This window comes from Anarrhichthys ocellatus, unplaced genomic scaffold, assembly GCF_004355925.1.
Source record: "Anarrhichthys ocellatus isolate YVR2014 unplaced genomic scaffold, GSC_Weel_1.0 scaffold2, whole genome shotgun sequence".
Classification (NCBI taxonomy): Eukaryota; Metazoa; Chordata; class Actinopteri; order Perciformes; family Anarhichadidae; genus Anarrhichthys; species Anarrhichthys ocellatus.
The window spans coordinates 12,130,875-12,156,101 of NW_022280032.1; the positions used below are offsets into that span (position 1 = coordinate 12,130,875).

Below are 25,227 nucleotides of genomic sequence, written 5' to 3' on the forward strand. Positions count from 1 at the left end.
TCTCTCTCTCTCTCTCTCTCTCTCTCTCTCTCTCTCTCTCTCTCTCTATGACTATACTGTCTGCCTCAGCTGTTCTCAGTTGCACTGTGTCTTGTGCTGTGGGGACAGGGCAGAGCTGCGCTGAGTGGCGCTAAACTAGTCCAGAGCAGTGTTGAGTAGACAGAGCGGTAGACAGAAAATCAGTGTGAATGGGAGAGAGAGAGAGTCAGCGCAGATTGTGTTCACGAAGCAAACTGGATTAACAGCTGAAACAAACTGGACCTGTTTTTCTCTCTTAAGCAAAAGGTAGAGACTCAGTGACAACGTGGATGGCTGTTTCGAAAGAGCTGCATGCTCGTTAGGTACCAGGACAGAAAACTATGGCAGTCGTAACCAGCTCCTCTCACTCTTCCTCGTATTTAGTACGGTGAAGATCTCGTCTTTGTGCTTGATTTGGTTCACTTTACCTTGGACTTTCTGGTGTGGGAGGCTATCTTGCAGTGACATTGACGCGTAACCCCCAACTCTCCTTTGCAGGTTCTGTCTCCACTGGAGTTGGACTCTGATTTTGGCTTTTGACCCCTGGAGCGGGTTTTTGATTTGGCAGGGGAGACCTGCTGAGAACCAGTCTGGACTGACCCACCAGCATTTATTCATAATCGCTGGACAACAGGAACATTTCTTCTAGCACACCAGATCTGAGACTGACCGCACTGGAGGCGTGTATTTAAAGGACCTCTCTGGCCTCTATTGCCCCAGGACCATGGGCTCTCTCTGGGGCAGCATTATGCTGCTGTGTGGGTTGGTTCTGCTCAGGATAGAGGGCAGCGGAGCCCAACAGACCAAGAACAACGTCCCCCGGCTAAAACTGTCCTATAAAGGTGAGTTCCTTGCATTTGTGCATTTTGTCACAAATTGTAAATCTCTAAACGTTTCAGACCTTTGGTCTGAATTAGAGTCTATGTCCTAATGCCTTGCCTCTTGATCATGTAGATTTAAAAGCCCAAATCACATGTGGTGTGCCGATAAAGTCACTAAAAAAAGCTTGTCTATAGAAGTTGTAACAGATCCTATGTCCCTGTGAGGCAGAGAGATTCTGTCTGATTATCTGTAAAAAATACCAGCAAAGCCAACTGAGATGAAACAAGTAGAACATTATGACTTATCAGATGTACGCTTCTTGTGTGATGGAATAATTCATATCTGTTGTTTTTTTATTATTATTATGATTTTAGTCAGCTAGTTACAATCCGTTTTTGAACATGAAATCTGTTTTGTATGGTGTTAGATCACTTTCCCATTTGATGTTCACTATTTCAAATATTGTATTAATGTTTCATTTTTGCTGGAAAAAAACCCACTAAAATATGTTGTTTTCATGGAAACCTCATGTCAGTGTAGTAAAATAGTACTAATTTGGTTTCATTAAATCAATCAGCTGGGAATAATAAATAGTAATTAGTGGAAAAAGCTCACTACATTATGCCAAAAAGAGAAAGAAACTTGATTTTCCTAATGTATCTTAACTCGTTTTTTATAACAGAAGTCTTTGCCTGATGCACTCTCTCTCCCTGTCTCTCTGTCCCTGTTTTGATTAACTGTTGTTATCAGTTTTGCAATGAAAAGTGTTGCCAGACATAGACTCCCTGGCAGTTGAGCATCATTTATCCCTCTCTCCCTTTTCTTTTTTTACTGGATGTCAGTTTTTCGCTCCGTTCTTTCCTGCATGGTAATTATACTCAGGATGAATGGTGTAGTTCTGTTTCAGCAGATGGCTTTCCCAAAGAGAAATTTTCTCGCTCAGCACTGGGAGATCCATAATTATACTCACAAGCGTGCGCACACACACACAAACACACATAAATGTATGGCCATCTGTAGTTAGCTAATGATACCTGTGAGCGACTCAGTCACTTAAAACAACATGCTGTCAGTTTGGAGAAACACGCCCATGCAGTGATATCTTTATTAGAAGGCAGGCCTTCAGGTTGCAGCCTGGCCAGTTTGGTTATTTGGTCATTTCTACATTCAATATTTCCATTAGACCTCATTTGCATTTTGGCTGGAGGGGACAATATTTGGCACCATATCTGGCTGAGGAGTTCTAGCCAAAGGATAGCGAGCAGGTATCATTTTCATGCCTGGAACGTGGTTAAAATATTATTCATACTGTAGAATTTTATCAAACATTATCCATTGTAAGTCCCATTAGGCAAGTGACATGGGATTATTGCATTATGAATCATTTATATCATCATATACATTATTTATTACCCCTGTGACAGGTGAAGCAGACTCAGATTTACTCTCGGAGAGGAGGGAATCATATGATGCAGAGCAGTACCTGCTTAGACAGCCTGAGAAGTTGTCCAGTCCTGAGTGGGGAAAATCTGATCCATGACACATGGGACTCTGAGGTGAAGGAACTCTGACCCCTACAGGTCACTGGGAATACTGGGAAAGTCTCTGTGTGTCCAAATGAATGTGTGTGGGTGCGGGCATCCACACATTTGAACATGTTTTTTACTCTACTGATGACTTAACTCATATGATCGTGTTTATCTCGAAGGCGTGAACCTGAGCAGCAGCCTGCTCCCCCACAGTATGAGCCCCTCAATGCACACTGTTAGACTCTCTGAAGCACACATACCAACTTCCGCCATCACACACACACACACACTTCTCGCTGAACCACAGGAGATTCCAACAGATCTTTGAAAGCGAGGGTTGAGGGGCAGAAGGGCAGTGGAGTAGGGGGAAAGATCACAATGGTACCCCATGGCTACCTAAACAAGAGCTAAGGTCCAACTGTATCAACAACTAAGTGGCGGGGTGATGATGAGATAGTGGGAGGCCGTGGATTTACAGTGCACCCCAGCACTATAGATTGAGTAATTTCACATAATGTTATCCTTTGACATCAATTGAAAGGAGATTGATTCACACCCCCAGGGTAAGTGAATCCTCAAGGAATAAACAGAGATCCATATGGCTTTGCAAGTTTATGGGGCACAAGAAGTAGAGCACATGTAGTTTGCTGTCCAGGGAAGGGGGTACTTTAGTTTTATAGGATGCGAGTGTGTGTACTGCCAAAATTACTCCTTCTCTTCCCGTCTCCTTCACTTCGACCTGTCCACCCCTTTCATGATCAGAGCCAACAGCTTGCGCGCGCACACACACACACACACACACACACACACACACACACACACACACACTCACAGAGGCAAATGCATTCACAAGCATCACAACACAATTCTTACTCTTGAATACCAAGGAGGAAAAGAGCCAAGAAAATTGAAACTACAGCAATAACCCCTTTGGTTTCACTGTTTACAAAATTCCTCATCGTAGTAGTCATACATTCAGCTGTTTTTGTTTTTGTGTTATTCTTGTGTTTTCATTGTGGTGCGAATATACTTTTAATCAGAGTTGGAGAATGGAGAAGTTCTCTTAAAGACCTTTAATCCATAAGCACGTTAAGGATCTTCGGAGTGAAGTTGGGTTTCTCGGGGTGTGGACAGTATAAACTCTGAATGGCCATGGGAAGGTATCCTCTACACTTAGAGAGCTGGATGTTTGGAGGTTTTCTCGAGGTTGTCAATATTCTGTTTCCCTCTAACTGCAGGCATGTTCAGGATTTGTTTTGCAGTGTTCAGTTCTTGTTTGACTTTTTCCTCTAGGGGCTCTAAGAGGAATCTTTGTAGTCATTTGACTTAGTCGTCATCTGTACCAGCTGCAAAGTAAGATACGTCTGCTTACATAATAGACACTGCTCACAGCTATTGGCTGACAAACAGGCATAGTGTTTTGTGAAGGGCTTAAATCAATACCACGATATCAATAATAACATTTTCCACTATCAATACAAATTACAATATGGCAAATGTATAAAAAAAATCACATTTAAAATGATCAAACTAAAATGCAGTTAAGTTGTAACCACTATGATATATCACACTAGACAGAACAACATTTCAGCAACTACTTATAGGTTTTAGCTACGATTAGCATGGAATTATACATTTTGACTACAGAGAAGGATCATATCATATGATGATAGATGGCAAATGAAGTATTGCCCAGCCATAGATGACATAAAAGGGGCGGCTGTAGCTCAACAGGTAGAGCGAGTTGTCCTTATGCAACATGGCTGACGGTTCAATCCCTGGCTCCTACCGAAGTGTCCTTGAGGGAGGCACTGAGCCTAAAGTTCTTCCCCGAGCACTTCACATGCAGCGCACTGCTCCTGCTTAGACTGGGTTGAATGTAGAGGTCAAATGTCTTGTATATATGTTGGGATTCTAATAAAGTTTATGTTTACATATGTAACTCAAAAATGTTATTGCAAAATATCTTCTAAAGCAATCGCCTTTAACCCCAAACCAGGCAAGTGTGCAGACCAGCCTGTAATATGTGAGAGTTGAGGTTGAGAGGGTGTTTGCCTGCATTTCTGCTTGACACTGAACAAATTACTTGACTGGTGGAGCTTAGTGGTGTTTTCCCTCAGGTGTGGATGAATCAGTGACTGTACACACTTAAAGTGACACAGTGATACGTTGTGTTTTGTCAGTGTGCAATCATACACACAGCCATATGAAGTCAGTGAGGCTGCTGAACCACGGCCAAATGTCAGTGTTCCCATATACAGTGCGGCCACACGTGGGTAATTGTTAAAACGTGTTTCTGCTTTTTCTGAGGAAGCACTCAGATAACACTCTCTGTGCCCTCCAGTTGAGGGAGAGAAAGAATGAGAAAGACCGGGAGAATGTAGGGTAAAAGAGTTTATTTTTATCAGTCTCACATGGGACTGTTGATTCTTTGCATCCATTCCATCTGCCCCCGTATCTCTCGCTCGCTTTCTCTCTTTCTCTTTCACTTTCCATTTTTTCCTCTCCCTCTTCGTGTCTCTCTGTCCCAACTCACAAATTCGTCATAGCAGAATATAGTAGTGATGAAAGAGGGGGGGTAGGGGATAGTTGGTAAAATAGTTTTTTACAAAAATAAATGGGGGGAGGAAAAGAATGACAAAGGAAGGGACCAAACATGAGGATTCTTAACAGCCCTACTTCAACAGTTACGGGCTAAAAGAGAAAATCCGTAAAACATGGCAGGGCAGCAGCTGACACCTGTTACAGGCCATACATTTGCCTATCCACCTGTCTTTGTGTCTCTGTCTTTCTGCCTGTTTGTTTGTCGATATCTCATTGAATACAGCCAAGAATATTCTATGCAGCACAACATTACAGACTTATTATTATTATTATAAAAAACACTTTGTCACAGACCTACCAGTGTATTGAAACCATTTTGCAGAAAAAAACGTTAGAAGTTGCGGGATCAATGGGAGCAAAGCAAGCTCTGCTTTATCCATGCACAGGGTGTCAACCCATTGTATATTTAACCAGAGGGCACACCAGTTTAGACATGTATAGGCCACTGCCTCTGGCTTGGAAACATCCTGTTTCTTTCCAACAACACACATCAGAGCATGCTCCATAAACACACAGATCCACACACAATACCCACAGAGTATCTGTCTCTGGATGAATAGCTTTTAATAACTTAGCAGTAGTCTCTGTTGAATGGTCTGTTGCCATGGACACTACTCCCATAGACAAGTTTCACAAACCAGAGAAGTGTGTGTGTGTGTGTGTGTGTGTGTGTGTGTGTGTGTGTGTGCGTGTGTGTGTGTGTGTGTGTGTGTGTCTCTGTGGTGGGTGGATGTGGTGATGCTGTTCTCCATTCTCTCATACATGGATGTGGTTTTAGGAGAAGTGAAGTGCAGTCATCACGTCTGTGCAGTTTCCCTACAGCTCCTTGACACCTTGCTGTTTATATAACAAGTGTATCATTCCTTTAGATAAACTAATTATATACAAATTACACATAAACACCATTGGCATTTTTCTTTTCAATGTGCATGCGTGTGTGTGTGTGTGTAAAATTACCTTGCGGGATGCCAGGCAATAAGTTTCAATTTGCTACAATATTCAAAGCCATAAGTATCCCCTAATTCTATGGAGCACAAGTACAATTGTATGTGAAGGATGACTTCTCTCTGTCTTTGACTTTCTCTCCCACACACAAATGCAGCACTGGTGCAGGTGAGAGAGGGTCAGAGGTAGCAGGCGAATGTCATTGTGCTGTCTGTGAAGGGCTTACACTAATGATTGATCACCAAGGTCACTACGGTGCATAAATCTGGGACACAGCATGGACTGTACTAAGCAAATCATTTCACTGCAACTTCTTATGACATTGAGCTTCTTTCCTTTCTCAAACAGTGGCTATGTTATGTGCAACCCAAATTATACCTTGAGAAAATGTATCTAATATTGCAAGAAAATCCCCCGAATAAAAATCAAATCTGTCTGTGATTTATAGACGCATAAATACACATGCATGATACAAGTTTATACTGTAATGTGTGGACACATTTATTGGATCATAAATTAAATTGTGTTATGTGTTAATGGATAACTCTGCATTGCTACGTAATGTCTTTACAAGCTTTTGGGTTTGGAACAAGTCTCATTATCTGTTCTTTATGACTTACAATAATACTTTTAAATCCTCATGGAATCATTAAGTCAGGGTTAGATGTCAACTTCTCTCTCTGGCTCACACAGTACTATATGAGTTTATACTTAAATTTGTCCAGGAATCCGCACAGGAAACCAACTAATTCACCGAAACAATGGCAATAAAGACCCCAAAGTCAACCCATTGTCTGTTACCATCCTGTGTGTACAGTTGTGTGCATGTGTGCGTACATGTGAACACAGCATTCGCGTGAATGTAGATGTTTATATGCACGTATATGCATGTACGTCAGTGAAGAAAAGGTTTGTGTTGGTCTCAGTGCCAGAGCCAAAATGTTACATGAAGACAAGGACGTTTTTAACGAGAGCAAAGAGGTTCTCTGCTTTTTCCTTTGTCTTACACAGCTGTTTCCTCAACTTTGAACACATTTCCTTTTTCAAACCCAGCTTTTTATTCTCTATTTATCTCATCGCCCTTTTGATTTTACACTTCCTGTTGTTACCATGTATGTATAAAATAAGTATTTCCATAAAACACAATATCCTATATACTATTCACCCCTTATGCTTTAACAACAGGTGAATGGTAAATAGTGAATAAATAATGACAAATGTCCCCATTGTTGTCTTCTTTAGATGCTACAGCTTGTGTTACTCTTCTCATTTCGTTTTTTAGCTGTTCTTGTGTATCTTGTACAATAGACTTAAGTAGCCTACAGATGGATATCATATTTATAAAAATGCATTTAGATTTTTTAGATTTGCTGGGCAACTTTCAAGATCCATGTTTTGAATTCTTATTAAAATATGAGAGTTTATGAATGAGTAAAAGCAGATTCTTTTCCAATTTTTCTTTTCTTGTACAGCTTCTCACTCTCTCGGGTTCTGACACACTTTAGAGAGGGGACATTCTCCTTGCTAAAACATTCATGAACGTGTTTGCTATTTACTCCCGAGAAAGAGTAAGCGAGAGAGAGAGAGAGAGAGAGAGAGAGAGAGAGAGAGCACCAACAGAAGCAGTTCTCCTCTGCTCCATAACTCTCCACTCTTTTGTGTGAGCGGTCAATGAGAGGGCGTCATAGTGTGGTCAGACTTTGTGGGTGAGAACAAAATGTGAGAAGGACGGAGCATGAATGTGTTTGTGTGTGTTTACGCACATGTTACACAAAAGGTGTTTTAATGCCATAGTCATAATGCCACCTTTAGAGGTCGTTACGGTAATGAGATCCTCATTGTCTATTTGTGACAAGTTCGGCTTTCCGCTGTGAAAGCAAATGTTCCTTAGTTGCCAGACTTGGCAGACCGTTGCATTACACTGCAAAACGTGAGCTGTAGCCCATGGTAACGTATCCGGGTAGCTCATGTGGTTTAGAGTAATCCTGCAGTTTGGACTACGAAATATTAGCAGATTTATATAACATTATATATTCCTCCCACTTTTCCACTGAGAGTGTAACAAGCTCTGCTTGGCTGCTGTGGTCAAGGTCACTTCCCCATGCAGACAGTTTGATCATTGGCTACCAGTGCTGGCATTACCTGCCCGGTCCAATTTGGCTTGGCGGTGGCTCTTCACTATGTGTTGCCGTGCTTCGTCAAGCTTTACAATTTCTAGTCCTCAGATTTTGTAATAGTAATGGAAGCTACAACATTTATACAAAAGTATTTATATATTTTTAAAACCAATGTAGCATTTTCTTTTACTTATTCAGTGCATGTGGAACATTACAGCAGAGCAGACAGACTAGTGAATGGAGAGGTCAACCTGTGGTCACAGAAATTTAAAGTGGTTGGAAATGTGGAAAGCTTTCTCAAACCAAGGCTGTGTATTTCAGACACCCGTGGAAATGTAATGAACTATCCAAATAAGTATTGACCTGGTGGGTTTTCTTTCTTTTATGCTGCCCACAGTTGCTATGATTTTCACAAAGTGATTATCATATTATGCTGATCATCACTTTTCCTTACATTTTTCATCTGCAGACATGCTGGAGTCCAACAACCTTGTGACGTTTGAAGGCCTGGCCAACAGTTCAGCTTACCACACCTTCCTGTTGGACGAGGAGAAAGGAAGACTCGTTGTGGGAGCCAAGGACCACATCTTCTCCTTTAACCTCCTCAATATCAGCAGAGACTACGCACAGGTACAACCGTTGTTTGATTGTCTGTCTGGTGGCTTCACCCATTTAATAATTCATCATGGTTTTAAGTTTGTTTTAGTTTCTGACCGACTTAATATCTGCCTTGAGTGTACGTCTCCTTGCAGAGTGCCAGTCAGGGGCTCAGGTATCTCGGGACTTTCTTTTCTGTTTCTACAGAAAAGAGCCTCATTAATATTTCAGACCAGGGCTGTCGCACACGATCACACGCTGTGCCAGGCATGTTAGCTGCTCTCTGCGCACCTGGATTAATAATGGAGTAAACTGAAACAAAGTGGATAACAAATCGCATTGTGACCTGCATGTATACACATGCGTGCACACAAGCAGTAGCTGTATTGACTCACTTTGTTAAATTGATTCGAGGAGGCTTCTGATTCTTCTCTAACATGCACAGGAACTGTGTTTGTGTTGCAGATCCCTTGGCTGGCTTCTCCCACCAGAAGAGATGAATGCAAGTGGGCAGGAAAAGATATCTCGGTAAGAGCTAAAACCATTCATCTTGCAAGTAGGTTTCAGCATTTTGCCCCTCCACTCCCACAGATGTTTATGAAAGGACTTTGTTCTCTTGAGCTATGAAAGAATGGCAACTCTGCAGGTCTGGGAGTAAAACCTCACTTGAGGCTGGGATGACATGGCATGTGTGCTCCATATATATGACATTTTAATCGTCAACAATATGATATTTTTCTTTATCTTTTAGCTTGTTTATTCCACTGTGTTGACATATTCAATCTGTCACATGGACAACTCACCGCCTACTGTAGCTCACCATAGGTCTGGTCATAATCTCAGACCCAAGACTGAGACCACCATTTGACCTTAATCACAAGCCTCTGGGCACTCCATTTAATAGAGTGAAGCCTGGGAAACTGCTGTGCTTTCTGCCAGACCTACTGGACCTATTAGGAGTTTAGTCTTCAGTCTCAGTCAGTTTAACTAATAAAGTTAAAGCTTTCCCTAAACTACATAATGATGTGCATTATTCTTATCCTGTGCCCTACAGTAATATATTTGAGAACAAAACACACACACTTAATCATCTGAGATTTCCAAAGCTGTACAGTGTATTTATTTCTTTAGGCTAAGAATCGTAGAATAATTCGATGAGCTTCGAAGATTGAGGATCTGAAACAAAAGAAAAAAAAATGCTGTTGTGCCATTAAGATGCAGGGAATTTTCAGATTCCTTACCTCACTCAACCTTTGCATGACAGGCCAAGAATCACATCTCCCTGTGACCGAGTCCAGTTTTAAAGCATCTTGTATGATGTGGTGAAGCTCTGTGTAAACACACTGAGAGGTTGTCTCTGCTCCCTGCAAGCTGTGTTATGAATTCTATTTTCAAATAGAGCCGAAGGCAAAATGCTGGAATCTAAAACCATGTCAATGCTGTTTGTGCCTCAGTTTGCTGCCTGGGCATTGGCCAAGCTCTCCTGCCCTTATGTGTGGCTGATTTGAAGCACCATGAAGTCCTTTGTGTGTTTTCTGTAAACATCGTGGCGTGGATGAATAAGGCGCCCCGAGGGGTGGTCTTTCTGTTATAGAGTCGAAGCAGAGTGAGAATTATAGGGAGCTGGAGAGAGATGGAGAGTGAGTCTGCTGATGTCCCCTGATGTACTGCAAGGAAACACTTCAAGAGATAAAGCTGAGGGGAAAGAAAGAGATTGATGGGTGTGAAAGGTGTGACCCACAAGAGAAAAAAAGAAAGCTGCAGCTATTGCAGGTCAATGCCAAACATGAAAATCCCATAACCTAGCAGAATAAAGGAAAAATAATGTTCTGTCAAAGCTTAATATTCATATTTTGAGCTTTCTGCTGCACATTTAGGTCTTGAGCTCAGTTCTTCGGATCTGCAACAAATTCTTGAGATTTGTTGGACACACTTGTATGGTTTGAATCCTCTTGTCTGCATCATCTTTCTACAGATTCAGAGGTATGCGAGGTATCAATGTGCAAAGAGATTATGCAGATACTTGCAGTAGTGTGTTATTTCTTGGAACAATGATGTCCATTACTCAGATATACCCACGCACGCAGGCATTTAAATGCAGGCAAAGACAGCTGCTTAGATGGCAACAAAAGCTTACGCAAAACAGAGGCTACTATGTGCTGATGACCTGAAGCCAGATGAACTTAGTCATGCATAATTTGTGGCACTATTTTCTTTTTTTTTCTGTTGAATATGTGATGACACATTCAGTTTTGTTTGAGGTCAGGTCTGCTCAGGCACGTGCTGCCAGAGCACGAGGAAATATGCCATATGGCAACGTAGCAATGCATCCAACGAATACAGATGCCTGTTGTGATAATTATGCCTATGTTCCTACAATAGTCATAAAACAAAGTCACAAGAGCCCAATACAATGCAGAATCGAGAACATCACTTATGTATTCTCCACTGACAGAATGACAGTAAGCCAGCGTTGGCCTGCATTACAGTGATTGGTAAACAGTAGGATTATTGTGGTTGACTTTTGTCGACTGGCTCTTTCGTTATTCTACGGTCTAACTCCCTCTTGTATGGGCTTTGTAGTTTCCATGGGAAACTACAAAGCACGTGTGCACAAAGTCTCTGAGGCCAACAGTGATGTCACCGAGTTCAGAGAGAAACACTGCAGCGTGTGCGTGTCGATGAAGTCAAAAAAGCTACAAAGTCATGGATAATAAAGCTTAGTCTGGTCATAATATTATTTTCAGAAGTATTACTCAGCAGAGTTTATGGAGGCCATTGTCCAGAGAATTACAGTAGATTACAGTGGGCTTGGCTCTCTGTTATCATGAGAGTTTTTCTCTCTATAAGTGTGGGATTTTCCTCTGTGACCTGTGCTCTTAGTGAAGTCTGACCTGTTTATTTATCCAGCTGTTTCACCACTTTCTTACTGACCCAAATGTCAGTTGCTATCACGACTAGCTTTTGGACGACAGTGGCACCAAAGAAAAAGCTGTGAATATAAAATAGCTTTGTGTCGACGGTTGATTATCCATCCAGCTTAATCTGTTCTCTGTCTCTGGTCCATCAGAGGGAGTGCTCAAATTTCATTAAGGTGCTGCAGCCGTTCAACCAGACCCATCTCTATGTGTGCGGGACAGGAGCCTTCCACCCTGTCTGTTCCTACCTGGAGGTCGGCAAGAAACCAGAGGTACAGGCACACAAGTCAAACACAACAATGCATGTTAGCATTACAATATAAAAGCTATCCCAATTTTCATATATCGTAATAAAGTTTAAGTATTTAAAGTTGTGAAGGACTATGTGTAGTCGGGTGTGATTGCATTCTCTGGTGATTTGCTAAGCACATACAAATGGTTTCATTCAGCAAAATGATATGGACAATTACACACAGGGTTTCATAGTCTGCAGGATTTTCAAATCATCACTCTAATTTGAAACTGCTGTGTATGTGCGTGTGTGTGTGTGTGTGTGTGTGTTCATTTCAGTAGGAGCAAAGGAAATTGCTCTCTTCTCCTCCAAATGTCACTGAGTCAGACTTATGTGCGTTTCTTATTCATTAGACGGCTATTTACAGACAATTAGAGGCAGGAAATATCTCTGAGAAAAGCTATTTGCTGTATATAGATCATAACCTAGAAATGTACGTGTAATTCATCTGATGGATATCCTATGAGTGTCGAGGTCATCAAATCATAGAGAGTAATGGGATTTATTGTTTTCATTCTCCATCCGTTCCTGGCAGCGTATATAACAGGGGGAAACTGCACCAATCTCACACATGTCCTCAGCTTTATCTATTTGTTTTTAAAACATGTTTTCCACACTGCATGGCATGACGTAATGTTTTTTAATTGCTTCATAAACAAACTATTTCATGCATATCAAGGTATAATTCAAAACCAAAATGTCTTTACTTTTGCATTACATTTGGCTGTGATTTACTATGAAACATTTGGTAAGCTTTTTGACTGAAACTGTGTCCAAATTGTGTTCTGTTGGATTCTGTGGGTTGCTACAATGCTCATTTGCATAAAATACCAGAACGTTCTCCCAACTTGGATGTCACAGCAAACCCGGTTCCCCAGAGAGAACTCCAGTTATACTGAAGCAACTCTTTTTTCTCTATGTAATTTGCCTCCTTAATGCCTGAAAATAATGTGCGCCCCTGTATTTGACAGTTTACTACAACTCCTTTAACGTTCTGTCTCTCCATGTCCAGGACAGTGTGTTCAAACTGGAGCCTCTTATAGAAAATGGCCGAGGAAAGAGTCCCTATGATCCCAAGTTACTCACTGCCTCCATGCTAATTGGTGAGTTTAAGACCGGATACGCTGTGCTGTTCTTCTGTGTGTTAGATCAAGGTCATATAAAAACATGGGAGTCCTGAAAACACCCTCAGCCTCGCTCTTTCATTTCAGAAGATATATAGGGTTTTAAGTAAACGTGAATAACAGAACTGGGCATCCCTGTCATTCATTACCAGTGGATCAGCTCTGTGGTTTGTATTTACACACTGGGAACCCCTCATTGGCACGACTGCAAACTCTATTTCAATCTGAATATACCTCCTTTAAGTGCTGGGCGTGAATGGCAGATGACGCTTTATTGAGCTTTCTTTGTACTGAATCCACATATTTTGCAAATAAAGCAGAATGACGTGAGCGTGTCTTTCCTCTTTACCCCCAATTATTGCTAGTCACTTTGTGTTGTATCACACTGTTTAAGCTAGCAGATGGCCATTTTCCAGCCCATCACCCTTCATCTCCTCTCCTCTTTCTCTCTCCCCTCTCACCACCATTATTATGTACACCCCCTGTCTTACACCTCTGTCCTGTCCCTCCTCATGTGTCTCTCCATCCATTCACCCTTCCCTTGCCTCCCTTCTCAGCCTGCCTACTGTGTTAATGTCAATTTCACACTCCTGATGTTCATCACATCCATCCCTGTCTGTATTTTCTCAGGACTCCATGTGTACCTGTACTGCTAAGCCCCTGAACAATTCCTCAGACTTTTACACCTGGGTCACTGGGGAGAAATCACCTCAGACTGTTTCCTCATCCGGTGGCACTAAACTAACTCACTTCATTCCTCTTACTTGTAGATGGAGAACTGTATGCTGGGACATCAGCTGACTTCATGGGGCGGGACTTTGCCATCTTTCGCACTCTCGGAAAGCATCACCCGATCAGGACGGAGCAACATGACTCCCGATGGCTAAATGGTGAGAGAGAAGAGGAAAATCGGCGGTTAACTTTCATAGCCATGAGTAGTTTCAAATATGCAATACTTTTTGGGTCCTTGACTTTGCAATCAACTCAAATTTATTATCTGGAATATTGTAAATGTCAGTTGGTGAGGGCAAGACTGATGCTGTCACATTGGATTTCCTCTTGTTTTCTATATGCTACCATCAGGCCTCTATGTTAATACTTTTAATATCTATGTCCACTTTTATGGGGATGACACTCAGCTGTACTTACCTGTCAAACATGATGGACAGCATTGCAGCTGTCTCTGGGAATTATTTTTTCTTCATTCTGTTGATGTCAGAAACATATTCTATCTTTTGAAAATAGAGATGAATCCATGCGTTTGTGTCCTCACAACTATGTCTTAGTAATTCGTTATAATACTGCTTTTTCTGCATGGCTTACTATTGCAGCCTGTTTTCTAACAAAGACAAAGCGCAAGAAGCACATTACGTATGTGTTGGCTTCTCTCCATTGGCTGCAGGTGGAGTTTAGCATTCAACATAAAACGTTTGTTATTACCTAACAGGCTCTACACGGTGAAGCCCTTGAGTACCTCTCTTAAATGAAGGCTTACCAATCATTTGCTGTCCTTATTGCTCTTGTGTTTACTACCCTGTCTGTTTGATATTTAATACTAAATGCTTTTATTGTGAGGCACTTAAACATTTTTTTGAAAATGACTAATAAAAGAAACACATTGAGTTAGAACTTAACCACTTAATTGATACTTACCTTGATTTCCTTCATCTCAAATGTGTGTCTCTCTATGTGTTGCAGATCCCAGGTTTGTGGGCGTTCATCTAATTCCAGAGAGCGACAACCCAGAAGATGACAAAATCTATCTGCTCTTCAAAGAGAACGCCATGGACGGAGAGCACGCTGGGAAGGCCACACACGCTCGCATCGGGCAGCTCTGCAAAGTACGCATATGCACACATTAACACATAGAGACATGCCCATTCAAGCACGCACTCACACAAGCTGGCTCTCACAAAGGGAAATTCAGACAAAGACACTCACACTCTTACACCGACATAATGTGAAACAGCTTCTGTATCTGGAAAAACACTTGACGGGTGTCTGAGTGGCTTTCATAATGGCAGGTTTCAGGGGCTGTTATCTGTGATTATTTTTAGCCTGGAGAAGAGTGGGCTTTGTTGTGTGTGGTACAATCAGCCCCTGAAGACAGAAACCTGAGAGAAATGTTAAATGTCACCAGAACCTGAGAGGCAAAGATGCTGTCAATGGCAGCACTGTTATCCAAATGCCAGGCATTTGGCACTGATTGGGGCTGCTACACCCTCTAGCTCCGGGGGATGGTTATGTTAAATCACTGGTCTTGTATCAGCTTTCGCCTTCCAAATTCTACTCTTACTCATTAAGAAGGAATCCACCAGGCTGACTGCAGATCAGCGAGTAATGTCCAGCCTCAACCGCCTATTTAGCTGCATATTTTGCCCCTGTCATAATCTCTGATTACCCAGTCTGCCAGGAATCTGCTATGCTCGACAAAAGACAAGCCATCCATTTCGCAAGATGTGGTATTAATTATGGCCTGTGCATATTTGGACACATTCTTATTTACTGTCATAAATCAACACCAACTGGGATATGTTTTTATGAGCCAGCACTTTGTGCATCTGTGTTTGTGTTGCTCTGGAAAACAAACATATTGTGAGGCGCACAGACACATATTATTAGGGTGTGTGCTGAGACATAGAGTACTTTAGAAACTAGTTTCTTTACAGCATCTAAATATCCATTATTTATCATTGGAAATTCATAGGATGTTTGGTTGACAAGCCTCTTAAGTAATTAAGAGAAAGCGCATTTGGCACTGAAATGCTCATATCACAATTAATGAAAGGTTTATGTTTCATATAGTCTGCTTAATCTGTTTTAAATATACTGTCCAGTGTATTTCGTAAACACTGATTTGTCAGTGTTTCGTGTGTAAGGTTGAAATGTATTTAGTGGAAAGAATGAGTCAATTTAAAGAGAATTGAAGACGGTTCACAAGTTTTCATAGTCATATGACCAACAAATGCAATCATTTACCATAGAAACAGTGTATTATCATAGCGATATCACTTCATGATCTGAGCCGGTAAGACCCTGGTTACTCTCTGCTGTAGCTTACCAGACTCCTGATCTGCTTTCTATAAAGATTCATTGATAAGCCTGGACATACACAAGTTCTACAAGTTTAATGTACTTTAACCAAACTTTGAAGGGCTTTCTCATATTTTTCCATGTCTGTTTTGTAAATGACAACTCTACAGTATGCTCTAAAAGGCGTAAGAGGGGGAAACTGAGCCCATTCATTGCATAGGGTAGGCAGTTCTCATGCTCCATATGCAGCCAGCAAGGAAGCGCCACACCTCATTTAACCAGAGGGTAATGAAGCATATATTCTCAGCTCAGCAGTAGGAAAGTATGAAATAAGGCAATGCAAGTCCTCCATCAACCTTATATAGCCAATGGTTGTTTTTATTTTACAGACATATAGTTGCATATAAATACAAAAACTTAAAGAAAGTTGTTTCAACATACTATGATATATTAGTATACGCTGAAAGGAGGAAAAGAAACTGTAGAAAATAAAAGACCAATTGTCTCAATATTTCTGTGAGTTCCAAATAAATGAATTTCACTGCTGAACTTGTGCATGTGATCTGGCCAACAGAATGACCTGGGAGGTCACAGGAGTTTGGTAAATAAGTGGACCACCTTCTTGAAGGCGCGACTTATTTGCTCCGTGCCTGGCAGTAATGGAATAGACACACACTTTGATGAACTACGTGAGTGATTGTTCCCACACCTTGAAATTTGTTTCACAAATTTTTTTCCTGAAGATGAAATGCAATCTTGTCAGCGGTGAATGTGTCTGTAATATACAGTGCCCTCTCTTTGACTTTCAGAGGATGTTTTTCTCATGAGCACAAAGGATCCTAAGAGCCCGATCATCTATGCAGTATTTACCACTTCCAGGTACGATGCCTGACACGGAAATAGTTTTGGCTGTAATCACTGATTACATGAGCCGTGTTTTCAACAAGACCCTGACCTTTCCTTAACCGACTCATTCTTTCCGCCCCATTAGCAACATCTTCAAAGGTTCAGCTGTGTGTATGTACAGCATGGCGGACATCAGGAGAGTGTTCCTCGGTCCTTACGCTCATAGAGATGGACCCAACTATCAGTGGGTGCCCTTCCAGGGACGTGTTCCCTACCCACGGCCTGGCACAGTGAGTGCAGTACACTATGAACTGGGACGTCAGTGTGTTGTGACCTGAGCTTGACAGTTAATTCTACTTTATGTCCTACATCATCACTTCTTGTAACGGTTATCTTTTTTTTCTCAACAGTGCCCAAGCAAGACGTTTGGAGGGTTTGATACAACCAAGGACCTTCCTGATGAAGTCGTAACCTTTGCCAGAAGCCACCCAGCCATGTTTAACCCGGTATACCCCATTAACAATCGACCAATCATAGTCAAAACAGATGTGGACTACCAGTTCACCCAGATAGTGGTGGACAAAGTAGAAGCAGAAGATGGCCAGTACGACGTCATGTTCATAGGCACAGGTATACATTTAAATACATACTGTCAATTTGACCTTCTATTGCCTACCATTCTGTTTTATTTATGTACTATACTATACTGTATATTATGTTATATTATATTACTAGCTCAGCTAATATTATATCTCATTTCCCAAACAATATGATAATTTACCATATTGTGCTAATATGTTACTGATGTTACTTCTTTATTATAATATATTGCATCATGTGTGCTTCCTTTGTGTGTTAGACATGGGGACGATACTGAAAGTGGTATCCATCCCCAGAGGCTCCTGGCATGACCTGGAAGAAGTCCTATTGGAAGAAATGACTGTCTTCAGAGTAGGTTATTTTCTTAAAGGTTAAAGAATGACCGCAGAATCAGCGGGTGTTGTCTAATCAATCTATTCTATTGGCATTTCCTCTTCGTTGCAGGAGCCAACAGCCATTAAAGCGATGGAACTTTCAACAAAACAGGTATTGATTTTCGTTCTTATAGCCTGTAAAATGAAACTATAGCAGCACAGTAGCCAAGAGGAGATCTTAAGCTCCTATCAAGATTACTCTGAAAATAATATTACTTCATTAAATGAGCTCAGTGAAAGCTGGAGATAAGAGATAAGCCTCCTGGACTGCATTGGGGAGAAACATTATGGAGATATTATACATAATGAAAAAGGGTTTTTCATGTCTGAAAACCCTGTCTCATAGCAAGTTAGAGCTTTTCCTCATAGGTGACACACCTTGCTGCTTGGCTAAAATACCGAATAAAGACGCGCTTGTTATTAACACTTGGAGATGAAACGCTTATCGCACAAAGATCTCAATTGTTGGCTTTTCAGCAACATGTTAGCTCATCAACTTTAATTGCAGGGAGAGACAAAACAAGACAGCGAATTGACAGTTGGGTGGGTGCTGAGCACCTGTAGGAATATGGTCTGTCCACATTCCTGACTTGTATTCTCACTTCGCAAACACACAAGCTGAGCCAGACATAGACGTATTACTCAAAGCACACCGCTCATCCAGACATTATTAAATCTAAAGTGAAGCTCCTAAGACATAAAATATTGTATATTTAAAGTCTGTCTCTCTTTTACCCTCACAGCAACAACTGTATCTGGGCTCAGACATCGGTGTGTCCCAGATGCCTTTGCATCGGTGTGAAGTTTATGGGAAGGCTTGTGCAGAGTGCTGCCTGGCAAGGGACCCTTACTGTGCATGGGATGGCACCGAGTGCTCCAGATACTTTCCCATGGCTAAGAGGTACTGAATGCATATTTTCACATTCATGTCATGTCGTTGTGTTTTACAAGCTGCCTGACGACTTGTACACAGCGACTAATCAGAGCTTCAAAACAGTGAGCAGGTATTTTTGCCACAAACCGAATATGTTACTTCAAAACAACGGCATTATTGTAACACATCTTGGCAAGGTATACACATTGAATTTTATGCATACTTTGGATAAATCACCACATTCTCTAACTGAAACACCCCGCAAGTAGCTTAGCTACGATGTGCTTTTCATAAGAAAATAATAACATCAACATTTGTGTTTTCCACACAGTCGGAGCAACCTGCTTTAGATCTACAATATACAACACATGTTTGAGTCATGCTTGTTTAAGAATTACTTTTGTTTAACATATTGACTATATTTATTAACAGAGGCACGACTAGATTATATAGAAGGCTTTTCACATAGTGATTGAGGACACATGCAGTCAGACCGCGATTCAGGGCTGGAGCTAGGGCGTACTTATAGTGCAGGCTTTGTATATTTGCCAAAACCCCCTAAAGGTAGAGGGTCGTGTTTCTACCACAGAGTCAGAAATATAACCTGCCTCATGTATTTACCGTAAATGAGACCCAATGTCAGCGATGTCTGGAGGCTGTCTGGGTGAACCATGGGTGAGGTCGGTGGTAGAGGTTCGGTGGTAGAATGGTTGTATTAGTGGACTGATCTGTATTTGTTCATGTATGTGGGTACTTGTGCTCTGTGTGCAGCCTCCCACTCATAGCTCCATGGGGCTTATTGATTTGAATGCTAGCTGCACAGCATCCTGTTCTCGCTGGTAGTTGGACTCCAGAGTCCTACGTTCAAACATAAGACAGCCAGCGCAAACTCTTATCTCCAATTACCAACACACAAACGCTGGGTCAGGACAATGGGAAGCCGAGGGGAGAAGTTATCAGTTTGCTTTGGTGTCTCCAAAGTTTCTTATCCTTACGGTTATGTTTCACACTTTACTTGAAAGTCCATCGCTTTTGCATCAGCAACCCAGAGGAATGACAGCCTGACATGATTGAGTAGGTTTGAATTCCTTCGTCATACACACCCTATAATTAAAGCTTTTCTGCGATGCTATGGACTGCCTGCTGTTAGTTTATTTATTTGTGTTGGCCTACATTATTGCTGCACAATGAAACCACATCCCTGCACACACACACACACACACACACACACACACACACACACACACAAGGAATATATACTCATGAAGGTGTTTATATTTGTTTTTCTGCAGGAGAACAAGGAGGCAAGACATCAGGAATGGAGACCCACTCACACAATGCTCAGATCTGCAACACCATGGTACATAATTGAAGATATTATCTATTTAACAAACTATTGTATAATCAAGGCAATGTGTCATAAAACATTTTTATGTTGGCCTGAGTACCTAATTATTGCTCTGTCTAGTAACATGTGTTTTTTTAATTTCCAAATGACATGCTGAGCTTTTGTTTTGAGGATTTATTTCTTCTTTGATCCTAAAGCGGCTGCTGTCCTTTCCTGATGTGATCAGAACAGTAGAGAAGCCAGTTGGATGTGTGTGCTTTATGTTTGTCTGGTGGTGTGAAGATTACAGTTGGTCCATGTGTAGCTTCTAATTAACATGGTCAGGATTCCACTAAGCCTCCTCCCTGTCGCCAAGCCCTCCACTCTACTGCCCTGTTAGTGGTCTTTGTCCAAAAGCAGTACTGGTGTCTAATACACTGTGATTATACATTTCTTTCATTTAAATGAAAAGAACAAAAGGATAAACATTTATTTTGAAAGCTACTGATTTGAGGAGGAGTAACGAGACACACAATAAGTATGGTTACCTGTTGCTACCGACTCAGTAGGCAGCAACACTTTTGATCAAACATTTTCACTAGACACAGCACTCTATGAAGTAAAGATTAAAGAAAATGAGGAGGGAATAATAATATTTTGTAGCAGATCTCACTTAAGTCTGCATTTTAAAATTTACATCAGGATTTAGGAAATCAGTCAGAAGAACAATGATCTGACTGAATAGCATTGCACCTACTTGACAGCATTGAATCCCTTTCCTCCAACAAATGCCTCTGGTGGCATTGACAAAAATATAAACCAGGCTCCTATCTCAGGCAGTACAAAGTTTGTTACATTTCAGTCAGATAAAAAGCCTAAATAATGTAACACAGAAATCAATTGATAATCACAAAAAATGGTCTTGGAGCATAACATTCAGCCATTATACCAACTGATAACATCTGCAACAAACTGCAAAAATCATGAACTTGAACTTGGTGATTTCTATCCAGACGAACTAAGTGGGCAGGCGACTCTCCTGGATAAAACAGTGTACGGTGTGGAGAACAGCAGCACCTTTCTTGAGTGCAGTCCCAAATCTCAGAGAGCCCTGACATATTGGCAGTATCAGCACTCTACTGATGACCGCAAACAAGAGGTAGGAATTAACTCAGCACACACTCTATTGTGTTGGAATAGACTCCGATACATGGATACATGATGGATGGTACTTTATAATGAACATCATTTTAGATAATACAGTGTCATATTTTATTAATATTTGATATCATAGTTCATTCAAATACATTTTGTGTAATCAATACAGCCACGAGGTATAGTGAAATTGATATTTGGAATATGTTTAACCTCATATCTTTCCTATCTGTATCTCTGTGTCCTTCCCTATGTCTCTGTCGCTGCCAATCTATCATTCTGTAGATCAAATCAGAGGAACGTTTCATCCGCACAGACCAGGGCCTACTGATTCGCACGCTCAACAAGAAGGATTCTGGGATCTATCTGTGCCAGGCGGTGGAGCACGGCTTCATACAGATGCTTCTGAAGGTGACCTTGGAGGTCATTGACACCGAACGCCTGGAGGATCTGCTACATCGGGATGAAGCTGCCGCAGCCGTCGTCCCTGCCCGTGATCTCTCCCCGCCTCAAGAAACACCAACTCAAAAGCTGTGGTACAGGGACTTCCTGTCTTTGGTCAATCACCCTACTTTGAGCAGTGTGGATGAGTTCTGTGAGCAGGTATGGAAAAGGGAGAGAAAGCACAGGAGGCAGAAAGCTCAACTGGTGCAGCAAGTACAAACACACCAGCAGCACCAACAGCAGCAGAAGGTTGTGAACCCTCGCACTCACGTGCATGCTCAAGGGCTGGCAGCCAAATGGAAACACCTGCAGGAGAGGCAGAAGGGACGCAACCGCAGGACCCATGAACTGGAGAGGGCCCCCCGCAGTGTCTGACCTACAACCCTTGACTTTTAACACTCAAACCACAACCTTACTCTGTAACCCTGATTAACCTACCCACACTTCTCCTTCATACTGAGATAGACATCTTCCACAAAGACTGGATAGAAACGTTAAACTGGTGAATGGTAATACTATTCTGATCAGCAGGCTGGTGTGTTCTGTGCGTGGGCGGCCATGTTTACCGTACGACAATACAGAGGACTGCAGGAAACGGGATGTTGTATCACGCCAGACCATTTGAGCATATTATCTCAGCTGGCCTCTGTGGCCCGAACACTGAAGAAAAACAGTGTCAAGCAGCACAAGAACTGGATACACATACCACCCTACAGACATGACTGACTCCACATTGAGATGTCAATGGCATTGTCTCCTGGCATGCTAGTTAGGTGTTTATCAGTGTGAAACTATAGGTACCTAAAAATACCTGATCATTTATTTTTTACTTCACAAATATGAGTAGGTGTGACTGTAGAAGAAAACCGCCGAGAGGGTAAATGGACTTGTAGTGGAGTTACAAGCACAAAATAAGTAGAGCTCATGGAAAGCACAATTTCGGATATTTGGTCATTTTTTGGTATTATAGATGGTTAAATGAGTCAACATGAGAAAGAAAAATGCCCAAGCACTGCAAGGAACTATAGCAACGGTCACCATTTGACAACAAATACAACTATGTAGCTAAGATGTGTAAATACTGTATTCTATGGTGTCTCATCCGACTAAAGGGAATGGCTTACAGTTGTCTTGTTGTTTTATGTTGTTTCGCTAGATAAACATTTATTTAAGAAAAAGTCTGTAAACAGAGATTTTGTACTAGTGTGTCTACGCCCTAGATAAGCTTCCCAAACAAAGTCAGGTTTTATTATGTTTTATCATATCAGTGCATGAAATGTCATACTGACTTCTGTCATGTTCATTTGATTTGTATACACTTTGTTTCCACTATATGTGTATTTATTGATATACAATTATGTACATTGTGAGAATATTTTTCGATGTGCAGGCTTCTTTTTCTCCTTGGTTTGATTAATCTGATTTACAGGACCAATCTCTTAAAATAACTGTATTATTAAAAATACTGTAGTTGGACTGGAAGATATTTATCATTATTGGTCAATATTAAATGCATTACATATCAAATGTACTGAGCAATAACCCAGTATCCATAATTTTCTTCCACATTTATTGCCTCATAATCATAGTCTTCACAGGCAGCGCAGTGTAACAACTTAATTTCACTGCATGTAACATAACAACTCTAGTTTATCTGATTGTAACAATCCTTTATTAGACAATGCACACACACACAAACATGGAATGTAGCTGTGAACATTATGTAAATATAAATACTATAGTGTATGTTTGACAAGTATGACACTGTGTACTAGTGCATGTGAATACTATTGTAGTGTTCCTGTTTTGCTATAGCAATTATATACTAGTCTGGTGTTGTCACCGTTATTCTGTTGTTTGCTTATTCAGTACACAATATTAAGTATTTCAAAGATGTACATACTATTTCTGTTAGGACTCTTAACTGTATAACTGATCATTCCTGAGGTAGGTATTCATAAAAATATATAAAGATCGAAACAGGATCTAACTTTCAATTTAAACATTCATAGACCTGTTAACAACAATGAACAACAATGTCAGTTGAGCATTGCAACACATCAGCATGTCAGATGACCTTGTCAAGCAAGTGTTTGCAAACCTCATCTGCTTTTGGAAGCCATGACGGTGGAAGATGAGAAACAGCTGGAGCCCCCCCCCTGAGAAAGCAATTTAAGGCTAACAAAGACAAGCTCAACTCCAGAGTTGTGGAACTTTCGATAGAGATGGGCATATGATAAGATCATCATTATAAAGAGAAAATATAGGGTGCCTCACTGCATCTGTCCTGGACATACGGTGAAAGTGAGGGAATTAAGTGCTGCTGCTGCTGCTGCTGCTTTTTGGCATGATGATGATGATGGTGGTGATGTATTCTACTGATCTAATAAATGTCTCTTCATGAAGTGTTGGTTTCATTAAATCTATTTTTAATGTGATCTCTCCTGCTGCTGTCATGGTATGTGGTTAGTGAAAATAAGAGTTTCCTGTAGCGTAGATGATCAGATTAGACTTTGGACTTGCGGCATTCATTACCATTTTAAGACAACATTTTTATGAAGTTGTATAACTTATCCTTAATATTTGGATCCTTGTTCAATGCTGTTCTTGTCTGTATGTCCAGACAATTAAAGTATACTGACATGGAACAATGGGCTTATTAATTATTTCATATGTGGAAACTATTAACATAATAATGTAAAATATATAACAAAAAAGTGGTTAAAGAAGAACATCAGTCAGCTGAAATGCTTCTTACATAATAGAGTGTATTGGAAAGGGAAGCTGTTTACTATGGTGGGCCTCGGGCAGTAGAGGGATTACTGTAAGTTATTATTAAGACCTTGATGTGTGATGAGATGTGAATAAAACATGAGGTCCCCTTCGGTCTCTCACTGGAACCCAGCTGTTGTATTTGCATAGCGACAGGACTTAGTGGTTTAAGATAGAGAATCATTTTAGCTTTCAGTGTCTGTGGCTGAAGCAGAACCTATAAACAAAAAACAGATAACCAACATTGTGCAATCAAAAATTAAAAGCTTGACAGACTTCATCTCAATAAATACTGCAACAAAATATAAACTGTGTTTTACTACTGCCCTCTGCTGGCTTTAATAGAAACACACACACACACACACACACACACACACACACACACAAACAAACACACATTTGTATATATATATATATATATATATATATATATACCCCTACATGGAAAAAACATGTTCCCTCTGTTTGTATAGCGGTCCTGGAGCAACAGTTCTGTTTTTTTTTATCACAATAGAGCTTCTGTTTGCACATTGCACCTTTGATCCAAGGTCACAGGTCAGCGAGCAGATGTCTCACCTGGGCTTTGACCTTGACCTGTCTAGTCAATTCAACGTCTGCTGTGGGAGCTCATGAGTTTCAGTCTTAACTTCCTCAGACACTTCAAAGGGAACATTATTGGGAGGTTCTCGTGCTGACAGTGTCAGCTCAGACAACACACACACACACACCCTTTGTGACCCTCCTCTAGACCATGGTCTGACATTGCATAACTTTTATATGACAGGGTGAACACAAGTGTGTGTACTATACCATACCATACTACAACAACATTATTA

General features: G+C 41.0%; 1 protein-coding gene across 2 annotated transcripts in view; it reads left to right on the forward strand.

Annotated features, from left to right (window-relative positions):
* The window catches only part of sema3ab (sema domain, immunoglobulin domain (Ig), short basic domain, secreted, (semaphorin) 3Ab), a 39,834-nt gene extending 15,777 nt beyond the window's left edge, over nt 1–24,057 (forward strand). Inside the window, exons 2-18 of one of the 2 annotated variants that reach the window (XM_031858775.1) lie at nt 517–860; nt 8,505–8,665; nt 9,098–9,160; nt 11,703–11,822; nt 12,855–12,945; nt 13,737–13,856; nt 14,665–14,807; nt 16,574–16,688; nt 16,809–16,878; nt 16,991–17,135; nt 17,256–17,475; nt 17,705–17,796; nt 17,890–17,931; nt 18,563–18,720; nt 19,986–20,053; nt 21,034–21,179; nt 21,461–24,057. In XM_031858775.1, the coding sequence (XP_031714635.1) occupies nt 743–860; nt 8,505–8,665; nt 9,098–9,160; nt 11,703–11,822; nt 12,855–12,945; nt 13,737–13,856; nt 14,665–14,807; nt 16,574–16,688; nt 16,809–16,878; nt 16,991–17,135; nt 17,256–17,475; nt 17,705–17,796; nt 17,890–17,931; nt 18,563–18,720; nt 19,986–20,053; nt 21,034–21,179; nt 21,461–21,994 (2,406 nt within the window). In that variant the 5' untranslated portion in view covers nt 517–742 and the 3' untranslated portion in view covers nt 21,995–24,057. Of the gene's footprint in view, nt 1–98; nt 861–8,504; nt 8,666–9,097; nt 9,161–11,702; nt 11,823–12,854; nt 12,946–13,736; nt 13,857–14,664; nt 14,808–16,573; nt 16,689–16,808; nt 16,879–16,990; nt 17,136–17,255; nt 17,476–17,704; nt 17,797–17,889; nt 17,932–18,562; nt 18,721–19,985; nt 20,054–21,033; nt 21,180–21,460 lie in introns of those variants that run through there. The other variant, XM_031858766.1, reaches the window with a different exon arrangement.
* Nucleotides 24,058–25,227: the final 1,170 nt, after the last annotated feature.